The sequence below is a fragment of the Callospermophilus lateralis genome, chromosome 16 (genome assembly GCF_048772815.1).
Source record: "Callospermophilus lateralis isolate mCalLat2 chromosome 16, mCalLat2.hap1, whole genome shotgun sequence".
In the NCBI taxonomy this organism is placed as follows: Eukaryota; Metazoa; Chordata; class Mammalia; order Rodentia; family Sciuridae; genus Callospermophilus; species Callospermophilus lateralis.
Window position 1 is genome coordinate 56,263,346 of NC_135320.1, and position 13,125 is coordinate 56,276,470.

The 13,125-nt window shown below is 39.0% G+C and overlaps 1 protein-coding gene across 3 annotated transcripts in view; it reads left to right on the forward strand.

Moving 5' to 3' along the window:
• Spag1 (sperm associated antigen 1) overlaps positions 1 to 13,125 on the forward strand; it is a 59,725-nt gene that overhangs the window by 34,069 nt on the left and 12,531 nt on the right. The window contains exons 11-13 of one of the 3 annotated variants that reach the window (XM_076835422.2): positions 3,900 to 4,259; positions 4,641 to 4,740; positions 8,612 to 8,764. In XM_076835422.2, the coding sequence (XP_076691537.2) occupies positions 3,900 to 4,259; positions 4,641 to 4,740; positions 8,612 to 8,764 (613 nt within the window). Of the gene's footprint in view, positions 1 to 3,835; positions 4,260 to 4,640; positions 4,741 to 8,611; positions 8,765 to 13,125 lie in introns of those variants that run through there. The other 2 variants (XM_076835423.2, XM_076835424.2) reach the window with 2 other exon arrangements.

A 13,125-nucleotide genomic window follows, 5' to 3' on the forward strand; every position in this document is an offset into this window, starting at 1 on the left:
ACTCTAAAGGGTATGAAATGGTATCTCCCTATGTTTTTTATTTTAACTTTTTTTTTTACACATGACAGTAGAGTGTATTTTGACATATTATCCTTATGGTTTTGATTTTCATTTCCCTAATGATGATGTTGACCATCATTTTATATGCTTATTGTTTATTTGTTTATCTTATATGGAGAAATGTCCCTTCAAATCCTTTGCCCATTTTTTTTTTTTTTTTTTTTTTGGTACTGGAGCACTTAATCACTGACCCACATCCCCAGCCCCATTTTGTATTTCATTTAGAGACAGGGTCTCACTGAGTTGCTTAGTGCCTCACTTTTGCTGAGGGTGGCTTTGAACTTGGGATCCTCCTGCCTCAGCTTTACAAGCTGCTGGGATTGTAGGCGAGCACCACTGTGCCTGGCTCCTTTGCCCATTTTAAAGTGAATGTCCTTTATATATTCTGGATATTAGACCCTTATCAGATAGATACATGATTTGCAAACTTTTTTCCCATTTGGTTGACATTTTACTTGGTTGGTAATTTCTTTTGAGGCATAAAAGCTTTAATTTTGATGAAGTCCAATTTATCTGCTTTTGTTTGTTTTTGCTTTGGGTGTCAAGTATAATAATCCACAAATTGTACATTGTGAAAGTTTGCCCCTATATTTTCTTATAAGATTTTTATGACTTGAGATCTTTTCTTTTTTTGATATTGGAAATTGAACCCAGAGATGCTTTACCACTGAGCTATATCCTCAGCTATTTTTAATTTTTTATTTCAAGACATGATCTTGCTAAATTGCTTAGTGCCTCTCTAAGTTACTAAATCTGGTTTCAAACTTGTGATTCTCCTGCTTCAACTTCCAAAGTCGCGATTAACACGTGTGTACCACCATGCCTAGTTGACTTTAGCTCTTATATAGAGGTCATTGATCCATTTTAATTATTTTTTATATATGGTGTGAGATGGGGGTCCAGCTTAGTTTTTTGTTGTTTTGTTTTTAGCATGTGGAAATTCAGTTGTCCCAGCACCCATTTGAAACTGTTCTTTTCCTATTGAATGGACTTGGCACAATCATCAAGAATCGGTTTGGGGGGGGGGGGGCTGGGCTTGTGGCTCAGCGGCAGAGCAGCACCACATAAAAGTAAATAAATAAATACAATAAAGATATTGTGCCCAACTACAACTAAAAAATAAATAAATATTAAAAAAAGAATCAGTTGGCCTTAAAATATGGGCTCATTTTTGAATTCTCAATTGTATTCCATTAGTTTGTGTGGCTGTCCTTATGCCAGCACCACACTATTTTGATTACTATAGCATTTAGTAAGTTTTGAAATTAAGAATTGTAAGTCCTTCCATTTTGTTCTTTATTTCTCAAGATTATTTGACTGTTTTGAACAATAAACACATATGAATTGAGGGTTGACCTTACCATTTCTGCAAAAAAGTTTGAATAGGGATTGTGTTTAATCTGTACATTGCTTTGGGTAATACTGACTCTTAGAACATTTTTCTAACATGATCACAGGACACCTTTCTATTTATTTGTCTTTTAATTTCTTTAAAATTTATACTTAGATATTTTACATGCCATTATAAATAGAATTATTTCCTTTTTAGATTGTTCCTTGTTGGTATATAGAAACATACTAATTTTTTGAATGTTGATCTTGTATCCTCCAGCTTTGATGAATTTGTTTATTAATTCTAGTAGGCTTTCCCCTATCCCTTAGTGGATTCTTTGGGATTTTCTGTATTTATAGGATCATATCATTTATGGATAGAATTTCTGATATTGATGCCTTTTATTTCATTTTCTTGCTTAATTGATTAGGCTACAATGTTTAGTATAGTGTTGAATAATAACGGTGAAATTGGACATCACTGTTGCTGATCTTTGGTGGGAAAGCTTTCATTCTTTCACCATTAAATATGATGTTAGCTGTGGGCTTTTCACAAACATCCTTTATCATGTTGAGAAATTTCTAGTTTTGTGAATATTTCTATCATGAAAGGGTGTTGGATTTTGTCAGATGCCATTTCTTTATCAATTGTAATGACTATGTGTTCTCCTTTGGCATTGACTTTCCAATGTTGAACAATCTTTGCATTCCTGGGATAAATCCCACTTGGTCATGGTATATAGTCCTTTAATATGGAGTTGAATCAGTCTTGTTAGTATTTTGTTGAGGATTTTTGCTTCCAACTATCCAAGCTACGTTGCTGAAGATCATACTGTTGGCCCTTCCTTCTTTTGATATTTTTTGTGAATTTTTTTCCCCTACTCACGGTTTCTAAGGCAGTACCTACCCTTGGTTCTTCTCTCATTTCTAGGCATTCTTCCATCTACATTGGAGATTCTTCCTGTGCTCATTCTTTGTCAGTTATTTCTCATATCCTCTGGAGGCTCTGGTAATCCCATCCATACCCAGACTTCGATGGTCCTTTATATGCTATCAACTCCCAAGTCCATGTATCTGGAAAAGGCCATTTCTCCTGAACAGCCCTTCTCCAGTATCCCATGGGTAGGTCAGTACCCAACAAGACTTAAAGTTCTTCCTTGTTTAGACCTCTGAGTACCTTTTTAGGACTGCATAAGTTGTTCAGGGACATTTCAATCTATAATTCAATCCCAGTTACAGTATTTCTCTGTATTTGAGTTCCTTAGCTACTTCCTGTGTCCTCTTGTTTCAATTGTAAAGTGGGAATGATAATACTTGGTATGAGAATTGGTGTATATATATTAAGTTCTCAGTAAATTGCAACTGTTTGGTAAATAATACCAAGTTGTCCATAGTTTCTGCTGACTCAGACTTGTACTCTACCCATTCTGAGTAAGGACTTGAGTAGCAAGATATTGGTGAAAACTGGAGCCTTGCTCTAATGCTCCTGGTTTGGTGCAATCTGGGGATTTACTTCTGTAACAATTTTTTTTATTGTTTTAATAATTGAGCCCCTTTTGATTGGTGATCCAAATGGAATGTTATTCTGTTATATTGAAAACTACTAATTAATATGTTGTTGTTGCTTGCTTTAGAATGATAGGTCATCTACTGATTTTCATTGAGATTGTTGTAGTTTCTGTTCCCTCTGTTTTTGCCCTTCAAATCTTGGCTTTATAATTCATGAAAGAGAATGGAAAATTATAGCTACTAAAAATCATATTAGAACTTGTTAAAAGAGAATGCTTGGAAATCTGAATATGTAAGTGCTTTTCAACAGTATCTTGACATGATGGTTTTGTTTTAAATATTTATGAATATTTAAATTAATGAAATATAAATAATTTTCATTTAAAAATAGTTTCAGTAATTATTGTTTAAGTTAATGGCAGAAATCTTTCAATCAAATGCAAAGTAATTTTTAATTTGAATAAGGCATTAGAATGGAAAATTCACTGTTTTTCAATGGTTCCTTTAAGTATAAATACTAGGTGCCTGTTTTATCTCGTGTTTGCTAAATTCACTTTGAAATGACTTAAAAATCACTTTGACTTTTTATTTTAAATGACCTTTTCCGCTGGTCCTTTAAAATAAAGGAAAGGGTGCCCCTAACGTTGGGTGCAGTCCTTGTGTTCGTCAAGTTCTAGTTAATTCATCCTTAAGTTGTAAATATGTAAGGTGGACTTCAGCAGGTAAGGCCTGATTGTGGACACGGTTTTCAAAGGGCTAGTTTTCGGCCGCAAGCCCTTGACATTAAAGGGTTAACTAAGGGTCTGGCCTCCTTCGCGCGAGCCCGGGGGCGGGGACTGGGACGCGCCCGGGAGGTCCGGGAACCGCGGCTCCGCCCGTGGGGGCGGCGCCCGGCTCGGCTTCCCCAGGAGCCCGCCCTCGGCACCGGCACCTCGCGGCCTCCGGGTCGTCGGTGCTGGTGATGCAAATACTCACTTCCCGCATCCACTTCCCCACAGCGGCCGCCCCGCGGGCGCGAGCCCCGCGCGCCATGGGCAACATCCAGAAGAAGCTGTCCGGCAAAAGCGAGGGCGGCAAGCGGCCGGCGAGGGGCGCGCCGTGGCGGGGCCGGGCGCCCGGGCCCGGCGCCGAGAAGCGGGGCGGGCCACTGGCCCCAGCGACGACCGGCGACGGCGCCAACGGGCACTCCGGCGGCGGGCGGGGTGCTGGGGACCCCAATGAGACCGACGCGTCCCCGGCAGGGGCCCGGCTCGGCCCGGACGGCCTGAAGAGTCAGGGCAACGAGCTGTTCAAAAATGGACAGTTCGCGGAGGCCGCCCGCCGGTACTCGGCGGCGATAGCGCAACTGGAGCCTGCAGGTAGGTGAGCTGTTCCCGAGACCGATCCGGGCTACTCGGGCTTTCCCAAACCTAAGGGGACTCGTGTGGGAGTGACGCAGGCCGCCTGCTAGGTGACAGCCCTTGCCCTCTTGCATTCCTTCTTGGTGACTAAGTGCGCTAAGACTTGACCTATGTGAGCCATACCTTGGAATGTGGAACGTGTGCCCTGCCAGGCACGGTCGCATTGGTCTCTGCCCGGCTTTCCTTTGTGGCCATTGCAGGGGTAGCAGCTCCAAGAGCTCTGCATGATGAGCAGTCTGTAGCACTGCAGTGCCATTGAGACTGCAGTTGTCTTTTAATTCTGGTGAACTGTGATTTTGCTAATGGATTTTAACTGTATTTAATTAAATGTGATTTTAGGAAGTGAAAGTGCAGATGATCTAAGTATCTTATATTCAAATAGAGCAGCATGTTACCTAAAAGAAGGAAACTGCAGTGGCTGCATTCAGGATTGTAACAGGTAAACTGCACGTTTTCAGGTTTGTTAAGAGATTGTTATAATTTCAATGTGGTGAATACATATCCTCCTAAATGTTCTGCATAAAGGTCCAGTTTCTTAAGACAGCTTTAAGGTATGTTAATTGATTAATACCGAAAGGTCCTAATTTTCCACTCATATATGAACTGTTTTTTTTAAATATTTATTTTTTAGAAGTAGTTGGACACTATTATTTATTTATCTATCATTGATTGATTAATTATGTGTTGCTGAGGATCGAACCCAGGACCTCCCACGTGCTAGAGGAGCGCTCTATTGCTGAGCCACAATCCCAGCCCCACATGAACTGTTAAAGAAACTTTTTTTCATTTTCCTTGCCCCCACCCTAACGCATGCTCTTTTCAAATCACCTTTAGACTACTGAAGAAGCCTAATAACTAGTTCCAGTTCACTGTGGCCTCAGAATAACTTCTCCTGACGCATTATTTTGTTCAGCATGTTTCCAGAAGGTCTTTAATGGCTCAGTATTGTCTTCCAGACAATTATAACCTACTGTGACACCACAGTGCCCCCAAACAAGCTTCCTGTTCCCATTTGGTCAGCTGGACCACTTCCTTACACTTATGGCCCTGTCTCCAAGCCTTTGCCCACTTTGTCCCCAGTGTTAGTAATGTCTTCTGCATATCTTTGCTCCTGAAATCCTTGTTCACCTGTCCTTCTGTCTGCTTTCTTGATCTCCTCAGGCTCTGTAACACCTAAATTGACACTTGGTCACACCTGTAAGTTCCTGTCATTCACTGTAGTGGATTTAAACTGTTTACAATCAGGAAAGCTCTTTTACACAGCTTTGGCTCCTTCAATGCACAATATAGTCACCAAGGCTACTGAGTTAGTTACTTGCCAGGATGGATTAATAAATTTACGTGAATGAAACATTCTGTTTTCTTTTGCCATTAAGTAATAAGCCTACTTCAGAAGCCCTTTAGCAAGAAGTTACTGTGAGTGCATCTGAAAAATAAGTCCTCATTTGACTCACACAGCCCTGGTTTACTTCTATTGTCTCGTGTAATTGTTAATTGTCACTGCTTTTTACTCTAAGAAGGCTTAGTTTGGACAACAGATGTGCGGGCACCAGAATATGAATACTTTATTATTTATTTCATTGACAGTGCCAGTTTATGTATCAATAGGGCAAAATTTGCTAGGATCTGTGCCTACAATATAAAAAAGCCTTAAGGCACTTGGATTTTTTTTTTGCCAGTTTTATATATGTTCAGATTTAACATGAATATTTATATTTGGCCTGACCCATGTATAGTTGTGCTGGTTTACACCAGCTAATCTAACAGTTTCAGGATTTTGTGAGCTAGTTGATAATAAGTTGGTAGCTTGTTAGATACCAGGCATGTTGTGATTTACAGCCAGCATCCTTCTAAGCTCCGGTGTCTGTTTCTGATATATTCCCTTTCAGGTTAGTCATAGGCCTTCCTAAATGGAGCGAGATCAGGATGTTTTAATTAAAACTTGAGACCCCTGAAGTCAAGCCTACTGTGAAACAGTGGATTCACTTTGCCCTTAAGTGAGATTGTTTTAAAAGGGAGGCATTTACTGGCTAAAATTCACGTGTATCAGTGTAACAACCCAGGAGGAAGCCAAAGATGGGACTCCAGCCATGTGTCCAGGGAGACTAGAATGGGGGCTGGTCCTAGGGGAGAACAGGAGCTGGCCACTGAGGTGTGGGTTTAGGTAGGATGTCCTGAGACAAGAGCTGTGTTCTAGGCCAAGGAATCTGGCTTTGCTGGTCAGTGCTGACCTCCACAAAGGCCTGACGACCTACTTAGATATTTTTTTTGATAGCTGGTATGTGAGTCCCAGCAGGAGGGGAATGGAGATGATGCCCAGTGGAGAGTGACATCACTCTAAAGCTGTGATTCTCAAACTTGTTTCTGTGCCAGAGAAGCCATGCTGTGCCTTTGTGAACATGCTGAAAGATGGATGTATTTAAATCTCTGTGAACTAGAAATAATTTATTAACAGACAACATGACTATCTTTTTACCCCCAAAAGACTGCATACATTTTCAAGGAAGCTTCCCTTTTAGTTTTTCAGCTAATTATCTTGCTCGTTGAAGACTTCTTTGAGCTATCATTACCAGACAAGTGGTACCATGAGTCAGATATTGACAAAGGAAAACTATGGGGACAGAATTTAAAACATTAAAAATTGACCCATGAAAATAATGTTTTATGTATCTTGGAGAAAATTTGCTTTTTAATTTTAAGTATCTATACTCAGGATCTTCATTGTTTCCCAGTGGTATGTTTGAGAATCGCTAGGGGAGTGATGGAGGTGTTTGAGATGTATAAGGGGCCCAGAGCCCTGCCCCTCTCCACACCATGTCTCCATATTTCTGTATTACGCCCTCGGGTACAAAGACATTTTGATGGCTAAGCAAAGTTTGAGAACCAACATTCTAGAAATTTTTTATTTTCAACATTTTTTAAACACCCCCTCCCACAAAAAAGTTTCCAATTGGTCAGACAAACCCTTTGGGGTTATTTAAACCACACCAAAAAAACCTTTGGGCAACTTTCCATTGAGGATATTTTGACAGACTAAATACAAATGAGTGTTGCCAATAATCCTCTGCTTTTGCCTATCTTTGCTATTTTCTGCCAGACTTGAAATTAGGAGACTCTTTAGAGTCTTAACTGCGTTAACTTGAATGACAACCTCTTTTGTAAGCTCTGGTTCAGAATTCCCCTGTATTCATGTTTTTGTTTTTGTTTTTTTTTTTTTTTTGGTTCTGGGGATTGAAATCAGGGGCACTCAACCACTGAGCTGTATCCCCAGCCCCATTTTGTATTTTATTTAGAGACAGGGTCTCAATGAGTTGCTTAGCGCCTCACTAAATTGCTGACACTGGCTTTGAACTTATGATCCTCCTGCTTCTGCTGCCCAAGCTACTGAGATTACACTTGTGGGCCACCACACCTGACCTCATATGCAATTTTGAGATTGTGGAAATAAACAAAGTTGCATTTACCATGCAAAAATGTACTAAAAATGAAATGCCTTGTCTTATCAATTATGGAACCTAAGCTTGGCTGTGGGCCATCTTGATCTAATGAACAGCACTGCAAGCACTGGAAGGTTGCTGTGAAATGGATATAGTCAAGTGGTTGTGAGAGGGACACATTTTTAGTCTCTGTTCTCCTAGCAAGGCCCTCAGCAATATACAGTCTTTTATGTTCTATTTCAGAGTAAAATAAAGTACATGAAGTTCTGAAGTAGCTTTAAATAGTTATTCAAACAAAACAAAGAACACAGCCTTGAAATACATCTTCAGTGATATTGGAAGCACTTTATAAACTTAAAAGTTCAAGATGAAAAATGATGGCATACAAAAGACCATTTTAAGTGTAGTTCCTTGATTGTCTTAATCTATTTCCGACACATTTTTGCAAAAGTAAATCATAATGAAATATAGAAAGTTTTAGAGCGCTGATTTTCAAAATGCTATGCAAGGTTTTGTGATTTCAGACTAAAGTGCCGTATTAATTACAGTTGCACTTAACGATTTTTGTCTTACTCTGTTAGTAACATGAATCTCTTACTCTGTACATGGGGCCATGCAAGGCTCCCTGGGGGCACTGGGGAGGCTGAGGCATGCTGCCGGGAGCTCCTGCCTCAGTGGGCAAAGAGTAAATGGTAGAGCTTGGTACAGCTTCAAAGAAAGTAACCACAAATTTGATGGCTCTGCTACTTTGGTTTTGCCTTTCTTCTATGTTATCAAGTCTCCAGAAAGAAATATTAGATATGTACATATTCTAATACTGTAAATTAGGGAGTGGCTTTCAGGATCAATGATATGTAATATTTTTATCTTTAGGGCTCTGGAACTTCATCCATTCACAATGAAACCTCTTCTGCGACGAGCAATGGCCTATGAAACTTTAGAGCAGTACGGGAAAGCTTATGTTGATTATAAAACAGTGTTGCAAATAGACTGTGGAATCCAGCTAGCGAATGACAGTATTAACAGGTAATCTAATCTGAGTCAGCTAGCTAAAGTCTGTTTGTTTTCTAATGGAATTGATTTTTCCCTTCCCCCTCCTTCAAGAATGATGTCGAAGTGCAGACATGTTCTCAGTTATTTACTTTACAGAATGATTGCCTTCTTTAAATTTCATGTCACTTCATTAAACTTCATATCTCTCTGTCTCTCTCTCTCTAACTTAATTTCTAACTAACCCTTCATATATATTGAGTGGTCCTCTCAGACCTTTATATTTGTTTCATGGTTCATTTATTACTATTCTGTGAATTTTTTTTAAGCTAATACAGGGTATAGTTCACACATGCTTCTTAAATAACCTGTGATATTAGGAAGGTGTTTTCATTAGTGTCATAAACACCAGAAATGCTTCTTCTCACAGGGTCGAATCTTCTCACAGGATTTCAAGGTGTTTATTGGCACTAGGTCTGTTGGCAGAGGCATCTGTGTGGAGTGTTTTTGCTCAGGAGGGTGGACATCTTCATGACCCAGCTAGATACTTGTCTCAGATCCTTGTAAATTAGGAAGAGTATTATTTTATAATGGTGAAATACCAAAGAGTTTGGATCAAATTGATATTATGATGATCTTACCCCGAGTGAGAATGGGAAGTAGGAGTTTCCAGACTCAGGCTGGTGCTGGGGCTCAGTGGTTGCACACATGCTCAGAGCTCTGGTTCCAGGTCTGGAGTTGTGGCTCAGTGATAGAACTCTTGCCTAGCATGTATGAGGCACTGGTTTTGATCCTCAGCACCACATAAAAATAAATAAATAAATAAAGGTATTGTGTTCATCTACAACTAAAAAAAATTTTTTTTAAAAAAAAGCTCTGCTTCCATACCCGGCACCTGCCCCCTGCCTTGGGCACATATAAGAAAATCTCTAAACTTGATAATTACTTTTCAGGTGAAATTTGAAGATTATGAGTTGGATGACATTTCTAGTATGTATAATAATTTCTGATTCCATTTGTCCAAAATATAACTTCTTGAATATTTATGTGCTCACCCTGTACCCTATGCTGGTCTGTTAACTAGGTCCCATTCCCCTGCAAAAAGGCAAAGAGGCGAAAAATTACTTGCTCTCTGTCTTTCAGTAAATTAGAATATAGAAATTATGGTGGACACTTACATAAGACAGATTATCCCCAGGTGGGACATTTGTTAGATAGTAAGATCAGGGCTGGGTGCAGGCCACAGTTATTGAAGAGTACATTTGAGGAACACCAGGAAAACCTTGAGCAAAACGTAGAAAATGAAAATGGCATGTTTTATGTTAATTCATTTTTGAAGCCATGCCCTGCCTTCCCACATGGCCTTAGCTCACTGTGGAGAAAGCTGTTAGAAAGATCTATCTGTGTGCAGAGCTGAGAGTCATTCCCTGGAGCTCCTACCTGGTGGTCACATGAAACCTGTCTGATCCCAGCTTGACTAACAGAAAGGGATATACATAGGTTGAGCATCCCTAACTCTGGAAATCTGAAATCCAAAGTGCTTCAAAATCTAAAACTTTCTGAGCACAATACCATGAGTATTCCACACCTGGCCTAATATGACCATCACAGTCAAATACAGATGCACCAAAAATATTGTATAGGATTACCTTCAGGCTATGTGTATAAGGTGTCTTATAAAATATAAATGGATTTCATGTTTAGGCTTGAGCCCCATCCCCTAAATATCACCTACATATATGGAACTATCCCAAAATCTGGAAATAAAAATCTAAAATCTGAAACACTTGTGGTCTCAAGCATTTAGAGTAGGGGATCTCAGCCTGTATTGGTTGTTTGTGGCAGAGTGGGAAGAGACCCAGCATTGGCATTGGCAGCCTCCTTGAGCTGTTAGGCAATCTTACCTGGTGATGCCCAACCACCTTACTGTCATTTGCCATCTCATATGTGCCTGAAGGCCTTGTCCTCATTTGGTCTGGTAAATTCCAGGTCACCCTTTAGGAGAGGACTTGCTTCCTTATTCTAGGAAATGCCTTTCTCTGACCTACCGACACCCCACCTCAACCCCCCCTGCCTGGTTCGTGAACCTTAGCTTCCCTTTCTCAGTGCCCCATAATGCTGGCCTTCTCTCATTACCCACCCATATTGTTTTTATATTCTTTGTGTCTCTTTTTATAAAATTCTTCTGTCATTCTGCTGGGAGCTCCTTGAGGTCAGGAATCATGGTGTTTCCATTTTCATAGCTGCGAGTAGATAGCTATCCTCAGCAACAACGTGTCGAATGAGTGTGTTCTCCAGCAGGGGAAGCTCAGTGTGCTCCTGAGCTTTGGGGCTATGCGTCTGGTTGTCTCCATTCTTTGCCTGGCAGTTTTCTGGTTGGAGAAAGGAGGATCTTCTCACAGAAGCTCTTCTGAAATATCGAGTGACATATGACAGAGAGGAGGAGCCTGATAAAAAGATATTTTGGGAAAACTAGTGGTAGTCTCAATGGTTTATGGCAATAATCTGAATGGTTTGAAGGGAGAAATTGTGTCTGAGAGACCGTGATTACTCTTTCTGCATTTAATATTTTTAATTAAAAATTGAGATAAAATTCACATAGCATAAAATTAACTACCTGCCTTGAAAGTGTGCAATTCAGTGGCATTTGGTGCACTCAGAGTGTATTGCAACCATTGTTTCCTTCTAGTTCCAACACATTTTCATTATCCCAAAAGGAAACCAGTAGCCATTAAGCCATCACTCTTCATTCTCCCTTTCCCATCCCATACCAATCATCAATCTGCTGTCTTCATCTGTTCTGTATATTTCATATACATAGAGTCATTCACTATGTGACTTTTTGTGTTTGGCTTTTTTCATTTAGTGTAATGTTTTCAAGGTTCATCTATGGTGTATCAGTACTTCATTTCTTTTTATGGCTGAATAATATTCCATTATATGTATGTATATATCATGTATTGTGTATCCATTCACCATTTAATGGACATTGCAGTTGTTTCTACCTTTTGGCTATTGTGAATAATACTGTTATGAACACTTATGGATAACTTTGTTTACATACCTGTTTTCAGTTCCTTTTGGTATATATGAACAGTATGCTGGTTCACATGGCTACATTTAACTTTTTGAGATTTTTTTTATATTTTGTATATATGCTCAAGGTTCTTTCATACCAAGTGACTTTTAAGACTACGTTAGTTTTTAACTGAATGGTTCTTGTTGGGATACTCTGCTATAATAAAGACGAGAGGAGGCTTTATCTGGTTTTGCCATATATATTTAATATAAAAGATCCACTTTTAAAATTTTATTATTTTTTTTCATGAATCCCATATTTATGCTTGCTTTTCCATCTGTTACAGCTCATCATGGAAAAGTAAGCATCAGCAACTTGTTAATTTTTTTTTTAATTTAAACATTTGTGCTTATTTTGTTTCTGTCTTCCATTAACCATATTCCTCTCTTCCTCTCTAGGAATCTTACTATGTTAGATTTCCCTGCATATACTTATTCACTCCCTGGCAACACATCATCTTTTTTCAGCTGCTTCTTCCTTCCTCTCTACTGGTAATATAAGTTTTGCTTAAAAATTCTTTTTTCAAAAGCTTCTTTTTCCTTCTGCAGTTGTGGGTGGTTATACATTAATTTTCAAGTTTAGTTTTTTACATTCAATGAGACTTAGTCATCATAACCAAAGATTGCTCTTGAAATTTCAGGTTAGAAACCATAGAAAAAGTGTGTATATATTACAGTTGTCTGCATGTAATATCCAGATTCCTCACACAAAAAGTATTTGAGGGGCTGGGGTTGTGGCTCAGTGGTAGAGCACTTTCCTAGCATGTGTGAGGTACCGGGTTCCATTCTTGGCACCACATATAAATAAAAAAATAAAGGTTCATCAACAACTTGAAAAAAAATCTATTTGAGACTGTAGACTTATCTGCTAACTTCAGTGCATTCTGTTAATTGATTAGCAATAAATCTTCTCAGTCTTGGGAAGTGCCTTTTTAAAACCAGATTAATCCCAAAGACATAATTCAGTTTTGTTTTTAAATCCGTGTGACATTTTGTTTGTTAAAACAATGAGAAGGTAATACTTAAGGATGTTAACCTGAATTTTATGATTGTCATTAGTAAGTGTCAATTTTGTAAGGGCCTTTAGGGTAGACTCCAATATGCTATTTTTTCATCTTTATTCATATGAAAAGAAAATAAATATATGGATAATTTGAAAGCCAAAAATACAAGGTAAGACTATCTTAACCTATGATTTAAGAAGCGGTGTTCCACATGACAGCTAGCCATAATCACTTCTAGCACCAGTCTTGCATACCTGTCATCAACCACTGTAGTGCAGTTTGTGCAAAGAAATTCTAAAGTACTTCTGATTATTC